Source organism: Anoplopoma fimbria, chromosome 14 (genome assembly GCF_027596085.1).
Source record: "Anoplopoma fimbria isolate UVic2021 breed Golden Eagle Sablefish chromosome 14, Afim_UVic_2022, whole genome shotgun sequence".
Lineage (NCBI taxonomy): Eukaryota > Metazoa > Chordata > Actinopteri > Perciformes > Anoplopomatidae > Anoplopoma > Anoplopoma fimbria.
In genome coordinates this window covers 15,905,668-15,928,206 of record NC_072462.1, presented here as the reverse complement: position 1 = coordinate 15,928,206, position 22,539 = coordinate 15,905,668, and the positions used below count along the sequence as shown (strand labels likewise).

At 40.7% G+C, this 22,539-nt stretch overlaps 1 protein-coding gene across 1 annotated transcript; it reads right to left on the bottom strand.

The window, feature by feature from the left end:
* Positions 1 to 1,233: 1,233 nt before the first annotated feature.
* LOC129102579 (protein FAM222A-like) lies at positions 1,234 to 22,199 on the bottom strand. The gene is given in 4 exon segments (XM_054612794.1): positions 1,234 to 3,368; positions 3,371 to 3,889; positions 12,246 to 12,413; positions 22,140 to 22,199. Coding segments are annotated over 3 exon segments (1,515 nt in total). The 5' UTR covers positions 12,376 to 12,413; positions 22,140 to 22,199; the 3' UTR covers positions 1,234 to 2,502.
* Positions 22,200 to 22,539: the final 340 nt, after the last annotated feature.

The following is a 22,539-nucleotide window of genomic DNA, read 5'->3' as shown; positions in this document are numbered from 1 at the left end:
ATACATACATTAAACGCAATAAAGATAAAGTTCCAGTCTTTACCGGCTCTTAAATAACTCTAAACATCAATTTTGATTTATGTTTAATTTTTCTGAGGCTGATTACTTGAATATTTTTAGCACAGATTATTTTGAACATGCTTTTTTCAAAACATCAGCATTTAACAGAGAAGAACCCTCCCTCTTCTGCATGTCTCTGAATCCCTCAGATCAACTAACGTTTTCCTCTGGCCCGTCTTACTTATCTGCAGTGTGTCCTAGAGGCCCCGAGTGGCTCTGGTTCCTCTCCCAGAGGAGCCCGAGCTAATCGTCTGAGCGAGAGCAAGAGCAGCACGTCTGTAATCCGGTAGGTCTATCAGCAGAGTGGCCTGGCCTGTCCCGACTGATAGACAGGATGGAAGAGCTCCAAGCAAAGCCAGGGCACAGTGGGCTTAAGACAGGAAATCACTTAAAACAATGCCTCAATGACAAAGCCACTGACCTTTAACTCTGAAATATTTGTTATCTGCAATGAGGTCATCAATTGAATATTGCAGTTTTGTTCCCAGCAGTGCATCTCGAGCCATTATTCAAGTCATCTAGCTTATTTGTTTTGTAATGGACCACTTAAAATGGGTGCGCATTGTATTTCTATGGTGACCTAAACTACATTACTGCTATAGTATCCAATTTAGGAGGACAAATGAAGCAAAATAAGAGGTGCTGGCAGGCATGCAGCCATCTAACATTAGCAATTTAATGGCTGGGTAACAGCAGGCCCATTTCTACATAATGTAGGCGGTAATATTATTGTGGATTTATCTTCCGATCATGTATTTTTCATACGCAAATGTAATTTAAGCGAAGGGTAGAGCCTGTACATTTTCATTTACACCAGTGTATTTTGAAGCATTCAATGGCTCCTGCCTTAAACGTTGCCCATCCATCTAGACTAACGTAATTCACTATGATAACAAAATTAGCACTTATAGAGGAACCAGTCCAATAGCTTTCAGCTAAGGATTGATTTCCATCACATTATAAACGAGAGATCCTCCAGTGAAAAGAAAGATCTTTATAATATGAGATCTATGAGAGACTTGCCAGGTGGTTAAGCCTTAAATCCCTTTGCAATAAAAACCGAAAAATGTCTCATCTTTCCACAACTAGATCATTCATGAATATAATAAAAGCGTCTTTTCAGCTGCACGTCTGGCAGATGATATGTAATAACACAAACTATGTGCTGGGGTTTAGAAAATTTCATTTACTCGACAATCCTTATTAAGAAGAGGCAAAAAAGGGTACAGGGATTAGGGTCATACATTTCAAAATGTAGTTATTTCAGCAACATACTTCACAGAGAGCGCTCACCTGTTCATATATAATAATTGCACTTTATAATTATAGAGACAGCTTGCCATATAACTCATTAGGCTGACATAAATAAATAATATCACATAACCAGTGCAGACACACAGAGACCTACTCAGTCATACGTCTCACACCATCAGAGATAATATAGCCCTACAAAGAAGATAATGTAAATGATTAAGGTGGCCTGCTCTCCAACATGGCACTCATATATATATATACTCAGGCATTATGTAACAGTGTCACAACTTTCCAGAGATTATTTCATTCAAGACAAAATGTCCAAGCAACAATCTTAAAATAAAAAAAAAAAAGGTCAACAAAAATACAACCAAAGGGCACATCTAGCTTGGCCTGATTTGCCGCGGTGTTGATTTGGATATGCAACAGTCCTAATACGTTGTGCTGAGCAAGCCTACTTTAAATCAATCAAGATGTTAGATTACATAACTTTCTCTATGGCTGCTTTACAAAACAAATCTATTCACGTTTGTATACAAATGACCAAAATTTTCCTCAAATGGCAGCCAGGAAATTTGAATCATATTGCAGAAGCTGAGTTACCGCTTTAGTCTGTTAATTCAGGAGTCACTGAAAAGTGGACGAAATAATCAACACAATGAAGCAGCAGGCAACTAAAAGTTCAGTTAATAATTAAGGAATGTTCAAATAAGAAGCCATTTATGTTAAAAATATATAACATATTCACAAAGAACTGTTACCAATTAACCTTTTTAGATTCAAGGAAATGTTTCAGAAGGGTAACAAGATTATTTCAGTTCAGTGGGTTTACTTTCTTTCTAGGCTTACTGAGGAATCACCTGCAAAATATACAGTATTTGTTTTAATGCAATGGAAAATTGATTGATTAGGTGCTCAGCATCAGCATTAAAATGAGGAACAGCAGGCATATTTGATGGCCATTTAAGATATAAAAATAAAACAAGTCCATAAGATGAACCTGTATCTTAAGTCATGATTATCGTTCACCTTTCAAGCTCAAAAACACAAAGCCTTCTACAAATAAAGTACATGCACAAACTAAAAAAGGCCTGTCTCATTCTCATAGATGTCTAAACTGACACACTTCTATCGTCTATAAAAGGTTCGTCACTTCTGCTTCCCCGCTTCGTGGCATCACGCTGTTTCTTATCTGTAGACGGGTAGCTGGATGTGGGTCTGCTGCTGGTGGTGCTCCAGTAGCTGAGGCATCCCCATGGCTTCGTACCCACGGCCCAGCATGCACTCTTTGATGCAGGGAGGTTGGATCTCACTGATGAGGCACTCCAGAGACTGCAGGCTGCTGCTAAGTACTGCAGCGTGGCACATGCTGGAACTAGGCAGCCCACAACAGAGGTTTTGGTCTGTACTGTAGGCCTGGGTATGAGGAGGGAGATGCAGGTGGAGCTGCGGCTGGTGTCTCTGTGGGTGGAAGGGTTGATGGCGGCTTGGATGGGGATGGAGATGGGGATGGGGATGGGGATGGGGGAGTCCCAGGTCTCTAGGGCCCTGAGAAGGATAACAGTCGCTGTTAGGGGTGGCCACAACGCTGTCCCAGAGCGGAGCGAAGTACTGTCCGACGGAGAACTCCCCCTGCATGGCGGCGCAGTTCAGAGAAGAGCCGCTGCCTCGCTCCTGATGAGGCCTATGCGACAGCTGCGAGGAGCACGGCAAAGGGAGGCAGGTTTCAGGAGACTGGCCAACCCCGGCCTCTACGGCTCTGTGCCTCTGAGCACTGTTACTCACACTGTACATCCTCACTGCTCCCTGCTGATAGGACTGCTGCTGCTGCTGCTGCTGCTGCTGCAGCTGAATCTGATGTTTATGCTGCCACATTGTGTAGTCTCCTTTCTCCAAGTACCCAGCTTTGGCTACGTCTGCACTCTGTGTCGGTAGCACGGCCCCTGTAAAAGCGAGACTGCTCTGGGGCGGCACTCCCAGGGCAAAGTCTGAGTCTGAATGTGCCACCGCGGCCACAGCCTGCAGAGAGGGGCTGGCTCGAGCCTCTCCCCCAGCTGCAGGGCCTGGCTGTGGGGAACTCTGCTCATCTGCCTCATCAGGCTTTGAACCTCCGCCAGCTCAACCTGGGGGGCCCGGCTCTGATCTCTGGAGGCCATCCCTGTGCTAGAACAAAGTGTCTCGATGGGAACATCATGGGGCTTACATGAGCTTATATGATAGGCCTTGTGCCCGTGTCTGACTGTGTAGCCATTGTTCAGAGGATTATTATACGGCACCACAGAGGTCTGGGTGTTTGCGTGTTTAGTCCTCCTGCCCTCCGAGTTTTTCACCACACCTTTGACTACCACGGAGGCTTTGATGACGGCCAACAATCCCTGGGGGCCTCCTGAGAACGGGCTACAGCGTGTGCCTGTGGTGTCCAAGCCATTGACTGTTTTGTTAAGCTGTTTATGTTGTGGCACCCGGACGTCAGACGGAAAGATTTTGATGGACAGTGGGCTGTTGGCGGTCCTCTGGGCAAAAGCATCCAACTCTGCAGGAGACGGGTACCGAGAAATCATGGAGGCTGGCTCGCCTGAGAAGAAAGAAGACAGAAAGAAGTGATTAGCCTAAAAGCAGCCCAGAGAAATATTGTATTTTCTGTTGCTTTTTCCTTTCCATCGAAAAAAACTCATCAACTCGTCCTATAAACTCGTTTTAAGGAAGGAAACACCTCCAGCACTGTTTGATCAGTGCCTAATGAAATTTATTCAGACTTAGTTCAACCCAAAATTAGTTTACCCTGGGAAATCAAAAGACAGGAATTGGCATCAGGAGAGGGGGAGAACCTAATTTTACTAAAATGGCTCCAATGAAATTTGTTTGATGACATTTAGCCCTTAAACCACAGCAGGAGGAGCCAAGCGGAAGCTGATTGTAGTAACTGCAACAAAAAAATCAAAAACACAATTGTTTTTGTAGCTTTTTTTCCAAAGATTGAAACACACCTTATCATAAGAGTAGTTCATAATATCTAAGATGATTATTTCAGCAGTATAAAAGTCTTCCTAGTTGATCCACACAGTCGCTTTTTGTTCTCAGTAACTTTGTAAACATTCAAGCTTCCCGAGTTCACTTCCTGCAAATTAGATTTTGTTCCACTTATGCTTTTATGAGCCTGAACTGATTCTACTGTAAAAGCTTGGAGCCTAAACTGTGAAGAAAAAGTTGATGCAGATAGAAAAAAAGAGCAATCACCAAGAGCACTGCTGATTGAATTGTGTGAGAAAAAGCTGACATACAAACTAAGATTGGATTTAAACACTATTATTCTGGCAATTTCATGGCTGCTTAACTCCTAGCGACAAAGGAAAGGTGGAAAAGGCGCCCCATTTAAAAACAATAAATCACCTGGTAGAAATTACCGCCACCTTTCAGAGTGACACTTTTATGGAATTACTGACATAAAAAGAAAAGGCGCCTAAATTAACCTAGATTGATGGAAATCATAGCAGGAAAAAAGAACAAGGCTGTAATCTGCAATAAAAGGGCGAAAAATAAAAACAAAACACTTCATTTCATTTTCAATAACAAAACCAATTCCAGCTATGCAGGGGAGAGCTCACTTGTTGTTCCCCATTTGAAATTGATTTGGGAGTTCATTTCATTTCAGGCCTACAGTGAGCCTCCCGACTGTGAAAATGATTCAATCTACAAGATCCATCTCATGAAAGAAAGAAATTGGGTGTTTAAAATGGAGGAAAGAGGTAAGGTGGAGTGTTCAATCCATCCAGCAATCTCCCAGCGGAGCCGAAGGAACGGCACCATGGTGCCAAGAGCATGAATGAATTCTACAGAGAAATACAAGAAAGCAAAACACTGCTAATTATGTATCACAGTGTAGAGCTGATGCAGAAAAAACACAACATCTGGGATGTTGGAGAGGTGTTCAAACTGTGAGAAAGAGGTAAAAGGGAGAACCAGCTGTAATACACCGTTTCAGGCCTTTGACTAAAAGCTGAATATTAATTACCATAAATGATTATGTAGAAGAGGTGCATATCCACCTGAAAGGAGCTTAGATGATGAGAACAGATGACACATTTAAAAATATCCTGAATCCGAAACACACCGGCATTGACACCACTGCACAAATCTTGTCTATTTTCTGCCTGGAATAATATCGCTCAATCACCAAAGATAGATCATTTAACGAAACAAAAGCATTTTAGCCGTTTCTTGTTTGTTCAGTAAAATGTCGGCATCGAACCCCGCATGCTACGATTTGCTCTCTGTTGCATAAACACTTCAAACACTTTGAATGCTAACACATCTTCACAGGGTGTCTGATATTGTTAGTCCAGAGATTACAGCCCTGTCAGAGCCCGGGAGACACAACACAGCTGCACTTCCAACTGCGGCTGCCTTCATGTGGCACTATGGAAACCTAATTAGCAAATAGGCCTACCCCACTCTGCATTCAAGTATCCATCATCTGAGGGCCACTGCTGTGACATATGCATAAAAAAAGGATCATTTTAGCTGATCCTGACAGTAGCAAAAAAAAAAGAAAAAAAGAAATGGAGATCAGAAACACCATGACCAGCATTAAAGCTGCTCGAAATTACAACCACAGGTAATTGTTTCAATCTTGAGGTCTTTAAAAGCAATCAGTGGTGTTAAATGGGTTTAAAACTGAGCACAGCATGTTCACCAGCCAGTAGTTGTTTTCCCAAAGTAATGTGGTAGCAGAAATAAAAGTACATCTTGGAGTCATTCTTCACAACATCACTTCCTTTACTCTGGCTTCCTGCAAAAAACACCCAAGTCAAACAGTGTCTAAAATGTGTGGTTCATTAATTACAATCTGGCACTCGGAGAGTGAGCTTCCCTTCTGGAAGTGCCAAGAAGGCAACAGCCTACTGTGTAGAGGCTTCTGTCTGACCCAGGCTCTCAACATGAGGGCACATGCGTAGCGAAAAGTGATAATTAAAAAATGGACATTCAAGTATCGCGTCTATGCTTTTATGCAGGTGACCCAAAAGGTTGTTTTTCAGCCTCAAAGGGAGTGTTTTTTAAAACATGTGCAACAGTTGCCCCCAGCTCATTTTGGCCTTTATCCTGAAAACCAGAAAAACATACAAGAAAAAATATACAATGGAAGCCAAAACCCCAAGCTTCGTACATATTATTAGTCTGCAATAATTACATTCAGTCAGCTATTTGGCTCTTTTAAATCCCAGGCATTTGGAACCGCAGCACAAAAATATGAGCAAGTAAATCAGTAAATATTTTCACCTAGAAGATGAAAATATCTGTGTTATAATTCCAACATGGGCTGTTTCCTTTAATCATGTTGCCTCAGGGAGGTGAGACTATTTATGCTGATATTAAAATAGGTTTTTAGCATATATTCGTAAGCACATAGGCCAGAAGGCAAACTGAAAATTACTCGAAACAGGTCATATTTCATGTGTTAACAAAAACAGCTTTCTGTCCTTTCAGAATAAGTTGTCACCTAAACATTTCTTTGTGAAATGGTTTCCTGTCTTTCCTAATTGAGAGGCGCTGTAGTCACAACACAATTCAGTGGTGTAAAATAAAGACCGAAAAGGAAAACAAATAGGAGGCTGTTCACATGACAACGGGGAAATGCTACGTGTTGTCAGGTAAGAGAACGGCAGGGAGATAATTAGCAGTCTGACCTTAAGCACTTAATCACCCTGAACCTGCAGGCTGCTCGCTGTTTCACTCCTCAGCCCTGAGAGAGAGCACAGGCGCAGAGGCAGACGAAAAACAGCACAGAAAATAACACCAGACACTTTTTTCACAAACAGCTTGCCAGAGAGCATCATGCAGCGCTTCCAAATTCATATTCTTTGACCTTTAACATTCCCCCCCCCACTTGCGTTTCGATTGAAATTATTGTTGAATTGGAAAAGCTTGCATGTATTTTTCTTTTCCTCAAAAATCTGCATAATGACACTGATGTGTGATGCATCTGCAACCCTAGATGGATAGATTTAATGGTCCCACCAGTCAGGCTTAAATGTTTCCTCGGCTGGAAGGGGCTCCACACATTACATTAAAAAACATGCTGCTCAACTGTTGTGGAAGCACGCTGAGTGAAACTGGCACACTTTCAGAGGAAACACCTAATCCTGATTTCCTCTTTCCATGCAGGGGACGTGCACAGTCGGGGGTGGGGGGAGCAATTATAAACTCTCAATCACCAGGCCTAATTTATTGTGTGTGTGTGTGTGTGTGTGTGTGTGTGTGTGTGTGTGTGTGTGTGTGTGTGTGTGTGTGTGTGTGTGTGTGTGTGTGTGTGTGTCTGTGTGTGTGTGTGTGTGTGTGTGTTGTGCATTTGTGACTTAAAGAAAAGATTATATAAATATTAGCATGGGAATATTCTGGAGGGATAAAACATTGGGTACTTACCAAATGGTCTTTCATAACCCTGCTTCCACCCCCATACAATCCCACTCCATGCTTTCTGCCACTTTAAACTGGCTAATCTTTTTCCCGTGGTCACACTTGAAGCCATTTCCCCCACAGATTAGAGAGGGGACCTCATTGTTTCGGAGAGGTTTCAGTTAATCACTAATTTATGGGCAAAACAATCCCCATAGGCAGGGCTGAAAACGGCAGTTGGACATGCTCGTTGCATTTCCAAAACCACGGCTTCCAGCTATTACATACCCAGAGGGCTAACATAAGAAAGCCATTAGAATGACCACTACAAATAATTCCCACGCAAGATTAAACTAAAAAAATCTATAAATTATTTCCGTCAATATCCCTAAAAAACCCCCCACAGGTCTTTGATGTTATGCTGAAGATTTATCGTGAAGCACCTTAGTGAGATAACATGTTTACGAGCGTCTAATCCTCAGCAGGAACATGGCACTGAGAGCTGTCAGTTAATTACAGAACATTGCTTCTCAGCAGGCCTGAATACTTGTTTACCACACCAATAATCCTGATATTTAAAATACTCTGGCCTACCTTAATAACCAGGGGCTGAGCACAACACATTCCCAACACATTAAAAAAAAGGTATGTCTCTATTACCATGGCAACCTCCTCTATGCACCGAGTTGGCCCAATAAGCCCAGTCATTAGGATCCTGTAATTAATTGGCCCTTACTTCATTCATCTCTTTGAGCTACAGCGATTGACTATCTGCTGATTAGACAGAGAAATAACATCAAAACAGGCAGCTGCTATGTTCTCCCTCTTAATGCAGGCCACAAACTAAAACATATTGCTAATCATTTGCATAATTTATATAATTAAATGCAAATTATAGTGGGTATTGTTCTTGTTATTGTGATGGATTGTTTTATTTAATTCCCATCCTCCAATCACATTTCAAACATTCTGTCAATAAAATTTAAATTTAAATTATTTGGCCATAGATCATTTTAAGTGGTTCATAGCCGAAGCAGTTCTATGACTTGAATGTACAAAAAAAATATGCTACTGGTTGAATAATCACTAGAAAATATGAACAACTGTGTAAGAAAGAAGAAGAAGTGAAGTACTCCCAAAGAGATTTTTGATAAAACTATGAGTACCACAATGGAAAACTGCAAATAAAATCTGCTCTCAGATTCTGGTTAAAATTTAGATAATTAATTTAGAGTTTTGTTCCCAACTGCATTGAATTAGAATTTACCAATTGCGAACCATATAGTAAAATGTTAGTACTGAATGACTCCTTAAACATTAGAGTCATTTGACTCAATGTTGATATCAAAAATATAGATTACACAGTTTCAATAAATGTTTAAATACAAAGATGCAGTATAAGTAGCTTTTTTTTTTTTTTTTTTTTTTTTTTTTTTTTTTTTACGCCAATGGACTTATATAAAGATGCATTAATATTTATCTCCCATGGGGTTAAAAGAAGGTAGCCAGTTAATGCCTCAGTGTGGTTTACTCAACCTAGCAGCCCACAGGACCATTAAATGGAAAAAGTAGACACAGGAGATGCTGACAACATATTCTCCTAAATCTCCCTCACACTCACCTCTCTCTTCACAAACATCTTCCGTAAACACACAAAAATAAAAAATACAGACATTCATTCACCCCATTTTCACAAGCCTCCCTCTTTCCCTGTCAGTGATACACGAAGGGTGCTCACAGAACAGAGTAACCTCAGGGTTGAACACTTAGTTATGTGTGCTCCAAGAGGCTCTGGCGAATACTCCTTTGCACCAGTGTCACTCCTCATTTGTTTCTGTGTCGCTTGGCCCAGCTTGGGCAAAACTTTACCCTCTAAGAGCCGACCCGAGCGCAGGCCAGCAGCGTGGGAAAAAAGCATTAGCAGCGCCTGCTTTCAGGCTGAGATAGCGGAGGAGAGAACAGCTCTCATTCACTTTCATCGCATAATTCCTAAAGCTCGTTTCTCAGAAATCTTTCACATGGGTTGGTGGGGCTGAGAGCTTTCATGTCTTTGCGCCTTCCATTTATTGATAGCTAAAAATGGAAACGGCTTTCAAGAGCGCAGCAGTGACTAAAGACCGTCCCTATTTAACTCAATCCAACTGCGACTCATTTAATGAAGAAGCCTGGGCCACACAGACTGAGCTCCCATCAGCGGTCTATTCCCTGTGGCTGTGCTTGAAATGTCAGGCTAGAGCTGGAGGGCGCTGCACTACACACAGTCGCAGTACATAAAACTCAAAAGGGGGTGGAAAGGCCCTGCAGGTAAACAGGATGAGAAACGCACCCCTTGGTTCTGCCTGAGGCAAACTATAGGCCCTTCTGTTCCAGCGTTTAGCAGACAAGTGCTCCATTGATTCCCAATTAATATTTAATAGCAAAAAAAAAAGGGGAAGGAGGTATTTCACCTGAGGCGAAAGATGGGAGATAAAGAGAAACGGAGCGTAAGAGATTTTCACCATTTCAAATATGACAGATACATATTGTTTGGCTAGTATAGATAAGTAAGTAAGTAATAATGGGATGCACTATCCATGCTTTTTAGTCTGTCACCATGACTACACAGGTGTTTGTACTTATTTGGGGTGTTTAGGCCTCATCTAAGGATTGTGTGGAAATTGATGCATACATCTCACGGACTCTGCTGACAGTTTTGTGACGTCTGTTTGATAAAGACATTTTGTATGGTTCTTTAAAAAGGCACAGTCAGCAATTCTAATTCTACACTTTTTGTCAAATTCAGCAAAATCTGTCGTCTGTTGTGTGTGCGGGCATAAAAATATCCAGTGTTCGTACACAGCCCTGGCTATGTACATGTGAAATAAACAAAGTCGTAAGGGGCGAGCCACACAAAACTTTTCGGTGGATGTATAAACTGAAAGGCAGTGGGAGCGAAAGGGGAGGTTAATCTGGAGGGGGGGCTTTTGTTTGGATTTTGAGTTCAAATATCAACAATCTTTCTCCTTAATCGCTGACTCCACCTTTAAGTATACGGAGTCTGGTGACCTAAATAAAAACCAAAAGCATGGTTCCACCTGAGAATATAGGTCTAATTATCCAAAATTAGTTAAAACACCTGTGTGTACACGCAGGTTTCACTGAAATATGATCTTTACAGGGTCATCTGAAAATAATGTGCATTCTAAATTTTCCTTCCCAATCATACATTTACTATGTAATACATACTAAGCGGAAGATTAGATTTCTGAACAAAGATATCCTGGATGAGAATACACAGGCTCATGTAAATGAACCAAACATTTACTGGCAACATGATCAGTTATAATAGATCATCCTGACCACAGCCTCGCTCAGCAGGCAAATGTGCACATGTCATATGGGCTCAGCTAACATTGATAGTCACATTATGGTGGTTCTGTCCGAGAAATGTCACTGGTCAATATTTGCTTGCTCTTGCTCTCCAGTTACTAGTATGAGACCACAGTCTGAGCTGTTCTGTTTCATTTCATTTACAACGATCCCTGTCAGCTTCTACAATGTGGTAGCTGTTCTTTTTATGGGTTCAAAAAAACACATAAAATAAATGACAGTATTGGCTAAAAATAATTACAACACAAAACACTGCAACATCTACACCAAAAAGAGCATCTTTAAAGGACCAAATAATTCAAGAGGTTTCATTTCAAAAACATTCATAAGGCTGCATTACACACCCTGTAGAACCATTTAACTGTAAGTAGTTATAGATCTTCAATATAGTTTAAACCCAGTGCCTGCATAGAGGTATAAAGGCATCAGCAAATTTTTAAATCAATTGAGAAAGGGAAACCACAGCAGAATAACATTTGTGGTACTCTGATCTCATTATGTGAATCTAGACTGTCCAGGAAAAGGACAATTTGGACAACTTCACAAATAATATGGACGTAAAGTAACCTACATAAAGAAGGCAGTATCAGATCACTAACTAAATCTGCAAACAAGTCACATTCAATCAATTCATTGACTGAAATTTAATCACAAATGTCAACCCAGGTTAGGTTGAGGCACCCACTCAACCTTTAAGTGACTGCAGTATAATCAGTCATGATGAAGGTCAAACGACACAGACACCTAGCATTTTCTGCACAAAATGTGAACATCATTAGTTACCCTATATGTGAGTTGATTAACTCCGTAATTTTAGAGTCCACTTTGACCCGCATGCATATGCACTGCAAGAGCACATTGATTAGTTGCCCAATTAACAAGCATAATCTTCATCAGGAGGGTGCCCATTATTTTTAATTCTAGGAGCTTCAGAGCAGCTGAAATCTCACACCGCTCAAACCATGCATGAGCTTCATGTGAAATTGGAAGCCACAAGGTCAAGCTGAAAATGATTGATTAAAAAGTTAGGAACATGACCGAGATCATTCTAGTTACCAGTATGTTTTATGTTAGTAGACATAGATACATTGTGTGTCTGTGGTATTTGTGTAGTACTTGCTGTCTGTCCTCTCCTGCAAAATGTCCTCACATGTGTGATATAAACTCACCTTTGAGGGTGCACGGCTGCAGTGGTGGTACTGCCAGCAGTAATGGCGGTGGTGGAACATCAAGGCTTTTGGGTGTCCAGGCCAGATTCTGCAGCGAGAGGTTCTGCCTTCTCTGGATACAGGCCAGCATGATAGTTATCTAGGGCTGCACACAGCCTGGGTAAACTGCTAGAATGAAGGAAAACAGGTTTTAACTCTATAGCCAATACACTTAACCCCAAACACAATGGTGATTAAACAAGATTAAGAGTCGACAGCCATGCTGGCAGCTATGTGAGGCTGTACTTAGGGTCAGTGGTGCTTTGAGCTAAATGCTAACTTTAGCATGCTAACACGCTGACATTGGCAATGCTAACATTCTGATCTTTGATAGGAATGTTGTTATTATTGCAGGTGTCATAAACAACATCAAAAATTGGTAGAAATGTCAGTACCAGAATTTCATGATGATCAATAAAAAAATGCTAAATGTCAACTTTGTGGTGGCACTAGATAGAGACAGAAAAGAAACAAGGGATAGGATTATGAATGCCAAATGTTATGGCTATCAATTTGACAGATTTCAGTACTGATCAAAGTGGTGGACTGACTGAGACTGACATCCATAGAGCACTGCAGCTAGCGTGGCTCAAATAACGTTAATGTTAGATTAATTGGCCATGAACCAGTTTTGTTCTTGTGCCTTCTGATTTTAATAGTTTTTGTGATTGCATTGTGAGGCCACATTGTGTCCAGGATCACTGAAAAGAAAGTAGATGCCAACTTTAATCTTGGAAGGACATCAAATTATACGTAATACATTCATACAACACATTACATCAAACAATAGTGATGTTGGAAGTAAAACTGCAAACTTGCTGGTAGAGAACACTTAAATCTCATAAGAGGCTCTCCTCTTATAAAATATATAATAATAATGATATATATTTTTTTTATGTTACCTCAGTAGTTTTTCTATTTGAAACTCTGCAAACACTTTGGAACTTTAACCGAATAAAAATTTAGGAGCCCCTTTCTGAGCTGCTGACATTGTGCTTTCAAAAAAGTCATATCACTTAATGACGACTCCATCTCCTCGTTTTCCTTAGCTGGTATGATGGCTCTCTCCTGTTATCAACCTTGTTCTGTCAGTTGCAATCACACAGATCATTTACAGGGCCTTCTGTAGCCTCGGGCTGTGTGTTTCGATTTATAACTAGCCCTGAGACCTGGCTTTATTCTTCTATAAATTTATGGCTATATTGATTAGCAGAGAAAAGCTAAAAGCAGCTCAATCCCTCAGATAGGCTGTGCTGTTTACAGAGTTAAGTATTGTCAGAGGAAATGAGTGGCTGTGTCTGAAAGAGAAGGCGCCTCAGCACAGATGTGCTGATTGAAGCAATCATTCTGGAGATAAAGCCAGGCATTGCGGGAATATTTCAGTGATAACCGCATTTGACATTCTCTTTGATTATCCGACACAGTCATCAAGTCTGAATGCTAGCACTGCAAAACTGAAACCCCCGGGGCGACCTCAAAATGCTTCTTACTGTATATGAATCAGGTACCTTTCAGATAGATAACTGCAATCCATGCAACACAAAAATCACAGACTTATAGGTTATTAATAGTTAATAAGTCCCAAAATGCAGATGGAAAGAAACACAGTATTTTCATTACAATGCAAGAGTCCCCAACAAGACTAATACAAGCCAGCAGCATACAACTGTCAGATCACCTCTTTTTCTTGTACGCTTTTCAGGTTCTTTTGGATTTTTGCTTTCATTTCTCCCTGAGGGTCCAGAGGGCAGCTAAAGCGAGTCAACCACAGAACACAGTGTTCAGTGACGAGCTGCAGAAACATGATTACCTTCGCCTCAAAAGGAAGAAGAGACAGAGTGGCTTTCATTTTACTCAGGTGCCAACAACATAACAAAAAAAGAATATTCCCTCTCTCTTCCCCTTCTGGTGTACCCGCTCCCCTCCTCCGCTCAACATCTGTCCCTCAGTGACAAGCCCACTTCAAACCGCTCAGTGCAACCTGTCTCATCTGAGCACACACATCTGAGGAGCTAAAAGCCTCAGCATGGTCAGATTCCATTTCGAAAATAATGGCAATTTCACAACAACCCTTCCATTACCACACATTTGTCAAGGGGGAGGTGCCGAAAATGCAGGAGGAACACAAGGGAGAAAAAGGCTTCTCCAGGGAAATCCCTTCACTAGCAGAAAATGAGACGTGAACTGGAATACCTTCCATTACTCCCATAAATTGCCGCTGGAATAAAATACATCAAGGAGGGCATTATAATTCAAAGAGAAGTCGGCAGTGACTTAAAGAAAAAATAACTTTCACTGAAAGCAGAGGAGCTAGAATTGATGCATAAAGTGCAAGTAATGATGGTTTCTTTCATCCTGATATCTAAAATTTAAATTTAAGGGAAATTCTAGAAAACTTAAGCTTAAAATTGGCTTCCAACTCTTGAGTAGAATTACCCAACAAGGGGAAGATATGAGATCAAAGTTATCCTAGAATGCATGATAGTATCTGGGCTAATTTAACAAGCAATATCAATTCTCCTGCCCACCATGTGATGTTATGCTCAACCAAAAAAGTTCTATATCTTGCTCTTTCTTACAATATCATATCGGAATATCTCACAATAGGGAGGCTACAAGAACACAGAAATTAAGGACATGGCAACTGCAAAGTCAGCAATCTTAAAAATGGCAGTATGCAGCATAAAACTCAACAAATGAAGTCAAGTATCTCGGTCCTTAACATAATGGTCCATGGTTCTTTTTTCTTGAATTAGCTCTCCAATCATTGTCTAACCTGCCTTTGTGCAAGAGGTTATGGTAGAGTTTATAAACCAGTTGTCTCACTTCTCACATTTCCTCCAAAGCTTTTTTAGGACTTTCCAAGTCTTACTCGCTTACATATTCAAGGACTTCTCTAACATGCACAACAAGAAAAAGAGCACAAAGTTTAAGCTGAAGGACGTCTAATCATCTCCACTCTCAGGCGACATCCATGCAGCTGATAAGCACCATGATGTGGTCCGCTGAAGGCCTGCCAGGGAGATAAAGACCTTGTGCTTTGCAGTCAATCTAACTGTCCCTCATGGATGTCTTGGCAGATAAAAGTATTTTGCAAGCTTCTTCCGTTGTCATTGTCAGCATGTAAAATGCCTTTTCCCCCCCCCAAATGGGTCCTCTGCTTAAGTTGAACAGGCAGATAGATGATGGCTTAAATATGAACTGAATTTTAATGACATCTGTTCAACAAAAACAGTATCCTTCAGTTAATCATTCTGTATTACATTGCCCACTATTGAAATTAGTTAGCTAGTTAGATAGTGTTGGCATCAACTAGCACTGTTATATTCATGCTGTAATGGAAAGAAGTTAGACTCAAGGCGATCTAGGCTATGTGGAACACACTTCTTGAGATAATAAAGCTAGCTCTGCATGATTAACCAGAAAATACACTACTATGTTGAAACAAAGAATCTGAAATGTGTCTTGCTTTGCCTTTTTACCTATTTTGCCGTTCAAAGCAGCAGCACAAGAATATCCATCAAAGCAGGAAAAAAAGCCCTAAATTATACAGGGCAGTCAGACAAAAGAATCTGTCTGACCTTCTGGAATCTTTACGAGTTTGCGCAGCATCAAGGGTCAGGGCAAAGATGGAAGCAAATTGCAAAGAGAGCCTCCCTCTAAACAAACATGAAATGCACAGAAAAAAAAGATACACACTGGCTCTGCACACACCCTCGCCCTGCAACATCCACACACACCCTCCCTACTCCCATCTCGGCTCCTGTTAGCAGTTCTCAGAATCCTCAGTTAATAATTAGATGATAATGAAAAAGGTCTAAGACAAGCACCCTTTTCACTCTCTGGGTGGATTAGCATGTGAGTGCTATGCTAATGTTCTTCCTTCCTTCCACTCGGAAACTGCAGAAGCGCAAAACGGAGAGAGCACAAAGGACGGAAAGAGAAGACCAATTTAGGAGGAAATAAATGATTAACAATGAGCAATTGGTCATTACAGAGGAGAAAAGGCAGTGCTTCTCTTTGAATGAACATGACATGGACCATGAATAACAATCCACTTAGTGTATCATTAATTGTATATTACGTATGGCTTTTATACTGTCTTAAAGGTAGGCTCTGCAGGAGCCCATCTAGGTAATGGAGACCAGACAAGTAATTTGACATACAGACAGAATTAGACAGCAGTGCTGCAGCAGCTGCTGGATTCTATACACTCCTACACCCCTACACCCACACACTGATCCCCCCAAACCCCTCATACATTTTTAATAGAATCTATTACTTCTGGATTAGCAGATAAGAGCTGGCCTGGTTAAATTCTATAATAGTTTGCATAATTGGTATCAGAGCAGCACATAAGAGAGACCCAGATTTCTCTCCTCTCTTTCTGTGGAGAAAAAGAAAAGAAAGGACACAAAGGTCCACATACAAGATAACCAAACAACCCGGAGCCACTCTGCTCCACGCTGCAAGAACACTTGAGGCCTGCGGCCGACAACAATGAGCCTCATTTCCATTGAGATTAGCTAAAAAGGTATTACGACAGTGTTAAAAATCCTTTCCTATACAATTCATGCCCAAGCACAAAATTTATGTAAATACAATCGCTGGGCAATATTCAAACAGATGTCCAGAGCATTCAGCTGGGTGTAAATCATTCTGCATTAATGGATGGGTGTCTGGGAAAAAAATATGAACATTACAGTTTATCCCAAGCAATATTGTTATGTAGCCATCATAAGACAGTTGTGTTGCAATAAAGCTGAGGACATTTGAGTCTGGAAACGCTAAAGAAACAGGCAAACAACAGACTAACTTCCACTCACAATCTTTAACAGTCTCTAAACTATCTCACACATATTTCCTGACTGCTGCAACATACACACAAACACACAATTGGGAAAAGGCTAATGCACGTAGAAATGAAACTTGTCGACATTTGCAATATCCAATGTTGTCTTTCAATGTCTATCAATTAAACTATGCAACATTGTTATGATCTTTTCATTATAACAATGTTATTGCCTTTTTAATCTAAATGAAATCTACAACAGTCAGCATTTTGTTACTGCTTACTTTGGCATCTACATCATTATTGACTTTCCTTCTACGTTGCATCTAGCTTGACATTATTTGGACATATTTTTCATGTAATAGCTTAACTGAGTCAGAAATGTAAACAACTAGCACAGCAGATATTAATATGTTTTTTATCTATGTGCAGTGAAACCCTACAGTGGCACATAAAGCTTGTGACCATGTTTCTACCCAACAGTGAAAAAATGTACTTCACCTTCATTGGGAACATTTTCAAACAATATTTTTAGAAGAATTTAACATCTAACACTGCGGCAACAAATGGTTTGAAAGAAATGACAGCCCAACTCCCTTGGATCAGAGCTTGCACCATTAATTTCAGCGGCAGCAGCCGCAGCCACTGCCAGCATGAAGAATTTGTCTAGGAGGTTTACAGATTTGACAAACAATTAATCATTTACTTTGGAGTTAATATGGGGCCATTTCTGTGAGTCAGTCTTTAACAGCAGTATTGGTAGGATGATAAAGGGTAACTTATCCAATTTATCAATATTAGATATGAATTATAGCGTAACTGCCGTTTTAAACATTTCTTAAAATTATCTGGCATTTATTTGTTGGTGCATTTTTCTGTGCCAAGGTTCTAAGTTGTGCAAAGCGCTCTTAATACCAAGAAGAAATTGCTGTTGAAGAAACACATTGCATAGTTAAGCTACACAACATTATATTAATTGAAAGGCAAGTGGTTATACTCCAGTGTTTGAACAGGGAATTGTTTTTGTGAAAATAGAAACAATGACGTTATACATATGTGTACAGATGCTGAGAACTAATTTAGCCAAGCTGCAGAATTTAGTCTTATCTTCATGGACAGCCTTGGAAGGGAGCAGAAAGCCTTGGACTGACCAAAAGTCGCCCTTGCCCACAGACAGTGCCAAGGTAAAAGAAACACACACTGCATGGGGTAAAGTCTGGCCAATGCCAAGGTAGCATTAGAGGGTGAACAGAGCCTTATCTTATCCTTATCCCAGTATGCACACTGAGACACACTGTCAGAGAGCCATGCTGTCCAATATTTAGAAAACCTTGACTTCAAAGATAACAGATGGTGAAATAGTGAGCGAAAGGTTTTGTGGAGAAAAAAAATGGAATGTCGGTCAACTCAGGTATAGATTGTTTCATTTTTAAGTCTCCTATTCTCATCATCTGTTGTTAAAACTAGAAGAAGACAGAAATGACAACACAATACACTAAATCCCCCCAAACTCCTTCCCCTCAGGCATCGTCCTCTGGCTGTTTACATTACTGTTACGCTTTTTAAGGGTCACTGATTCCTTCAAGTCATTAAAATCTTCAAGCGAACATGAAACTCATTAGAAACTGCCGAGAAATTGCTGCCTGTAATGTGGGAGATAACCTAATGATAAGCGCTCTCCCATGCATCACAGAAACATCAAAATGATTTAGAAAAAAAAAGAAGGCAGTTCTTTGATCTCTGGACCAACTAAAAATGTCATCATCTCAAAGCCTTTCTACTCAGGGCAAATGATGATGCATCAATTGCAGTTTGGCCAATCTTAATCATTAATTTGAAGTAATGACTGAGTGCCATCATGTAGACAAAATAAAAATGACTGGAGCTCCAAATAACCCTTGCGGTCCTGTCCCCTCCCCGATGACCTCGGAGGGCCAGTCCTTAACCTCCCACCCTTAACCCCCGTCCCACTCCCCCTTCATCCTATTAGACCAATTAGACAGATTTCAAAAGATGGTAGGCTGCCTGTAATTACACATGACATCTCCTAGCAGATAAAAAGTCATTATTAAGGGTGCACAAGAGAAACTGCTAAGCAACCAAGCCTTTGACTTTATTCCTATTAAATTGGCCGAGAGGTTGGTTTCATATATTTTCAAAATCATTTTACATCATTTTATCATCCAGTCTCCTAACCATAGTCTAATCCACAACTGAAAACCCACTGTACGCTTAACAAGCCCTAAATATGAAGCACTTGGTGACATGGCAGAAAAAGACATGACCTTAATCAGTCCTTGTACTGGCCTGGGTAATAGTCATCCAAGAAAAGGTCATTCTCGTGGTGAGCCATTTCCTCCATTCAGTAATTCGGTAGGCATGGAGATTGAGCGAGCCCGGGGAAACTTCACAATAAATCAGAGCTCAGCTTCGCTCCTGAGAAGGCAAAGGGAAGCAGGCAGCCAAATGACAAATCCCTTCCCTTCACGGAGTTGGAATTACTGCCGGGGTGTGATGCGAGATCAGAGGGAAACCCCCATGGGATACCTGCACATTGACTGCTCATAACACGACACAATTTACAAGCCTCTCAAACGACTGCAGGGCCAGGCAAAGCACATTTCAAACAAACAAACCAAAATATGAATATGTCATTAATACTAGTTACCTATTACACTCTGTAACTGACGAGAAACAGTGCTGTCTAGATAACATGCCATGAAAAACATGCAGCACTAAACATTCACTGGCTAAGTAAAGTCAAACTGTATGTTTTTATAATGAATACCCAACCAATATGATTTATGATGAAAGGGGGATAAGCACTAAAACATTTTATTAGGACACTGTGGGAAATCAAAAGCCACAATGCCATGATTTGAATATGTTTATAGGAACTCATAAGACAGAAAGATAAAGCCTATTCCTGACAGTCACATGCCTCCCAATAACAATAAATCAAGTGGGGGGGTTGAGGTATATTTCTCTTTTGGTAATCAAACAGCCAGAAGAAAAGCAGGGGCTTGCAGGCTTTCCTCCCTCTGCCTCCGGTGGGAAGCTGTGACATCCCATCTCTCTGGGTAATAAAGGATCTGGCACAAGCAGGAAAAAAAGCATGCGGGGTAGAATTTCACACCTGGCCAATAATCTATAGGAGCCCTCTCTGCTGCGGCTAACCTTCAACCTCGGCTGCCACCGGTGCAGTGAGGTGCGATGATCCCACCTCCGGCTTCCAGACAATAGAAATGGAAACCTTCACAGGCAGCTCTGAATGACCGATAATATACTTCAAAGCACTTCCCGTATCCACTGAGATGCTGACATATAAAGCGCCTTTCACTGCGCGCAAAGCAGTGATCCCAGCAAATGAGATGGGAGAGAGAGAGAGAGAGAGAGAGAGAGAGAGAGAGAGACATTGTATTGGCTCACGACAGTTTCAATAGGAAAAAACATTAAAAAAAACTACAGATAAGCAAATGTTAATTCCTATCATAATAACCAATTTCGCCCTATTTCCCATATTTAACTGTTGAATACATTGAAGGAATATTCGGCCATTAGATAAATTAGCCTATTCTATATATAGTGAGTATAAATTATAAAGCTCATAGTTGGACTCGGACCATATAAATACACATTAGCCAATAGCAGCACACTGATATATTATCGGATAGGGGCGCTCCTACCCATTAGTGCGCACTGGGCATCTTTCACCACTTTAGCACTGTGGACTTAAAATCAATGCACGGTGAATCAAGACATCATACATTGAGGCATCTTTACAACCCTACATATTGGTCTAACTCTGTTATTGCCATGTAGTTACACAGTTAAAAATCAATTCAGCTAGTATAACAAAACAACATTTTCTGCACTGAGAAACATTCCCCATAAGCCCCCAAAACAGACAGTCCCCCATAAACATTAAGATGCAAATAAGAAACATGATGTCTTACAGAGTTTTGTCTTATCATAAAGCTTGTTTATCTTTGGTTTCTCCACGGCTGATTGGTTGTTCTCCTGCTCGGAAGGCGTATTTCCTCTGCAAAAGCAAAAATCTCCACACTGATTTCGCGAGACCTCCGGAGATAAAGGCTATCCATTGATGGAGCTGGCTCCGTTAACTGCACTTCCTCGACATATTCAACAGTCCTATAGGAGATAATTTCACTGATTATGTTTTTCCGTGTATCTGCCTGGATCTCATCTCGGCAGCACAACCCAGCAGTGTGTGTGTGTGTGTGTGTGTGTGTGTGTGTGTGTGTGCCACAGAGAGTGATGTCGGAATGGAAATGAGTCCCCTGCGCTGTAGGAACCGGCTCTGGGCCAATCAATCAGGGCTGTATTTGAATAATTCCCACGGCTCGGCCAATCGTATGACAGAGAAGGCGGCATCCGTCGTGACACCGAATCCGTCAAAGTAAGCACGTTGCTGTTTCGCGGAAACATTTAAAGGAGAAGAACGTCTGATATATTATTCCCAAAACATAAGCAAGTTTTTGGGCTCACTTGACTCGAGCACATCTGATCGATATAGGAAGCTATACGCATCCGCAGCTCAGGTGTGCAGGAGTAGAGCTGCAAGACTGAGCTGCAGCACTTGGGGAGAGTGAGAGCAGTGATGGAAGAAGTATTCTCATCATTCAAAATACATATTTTCAATTAAATGAAAAGAAAAAAAGCTGTCAGCAAAAATGAAAAGCACCGTATAGCAGCCTTGTCCCATCCAAAGTGTCATATCATCATAACTGTTGCATTGTTTCATTATTATCTTAGATGCATTAACATGTAGGCACAATTTAAAAGTAGTTGGTCATCGTTGGCATTGTGTTTATTTTTGATATCTGTTTATTTATATTCTTATTTTATATTTTATATTTGCACACTTGTATACTCTTTCATACTTTGTATTGCAACTGCAGCACAACAGTTTCCCTCGGGATAAATAAAGTTCTCTAATCAAAGTGTATGCTTATAACTGTTTTATACTGCTGGTTTATACTGTTCAATAATTATCTAAACCAAGCTAAGATCATTCGGTGGAGTAAAAATTAAAACTTTACCTTCGAGTGTAATACTCTTAGATCTGAGTGTGGCGTTGATCTTCTCATCTAACTCTCAAGAAGAAAGCAAACAAGCATAGTTTTTCACCGTTTTTCATCATCAAATACTGAATTAGACTTTGAACACCCGTTTGTCAATATTTAACACTGAAAGCTGAACTTAGTTCTCTGTGCACTAATAAATATTCCCAATAAACATGAAATTCAACCCTTCAAAGACCGGTGTTTTTCTGACAAAGACAATCAAGTGCACACCAAGAGACTTGCAGCAGACATACTCTGACACACTGTTGTTGTGAGAAATAATTAATTGTTTCTTCACAGCTTCCTGAGTGTCATTTTTCAGTATGAATGAGGCCTGCAGATGGCAAATGAGGTTACCATGCCAACTAATGTCCCT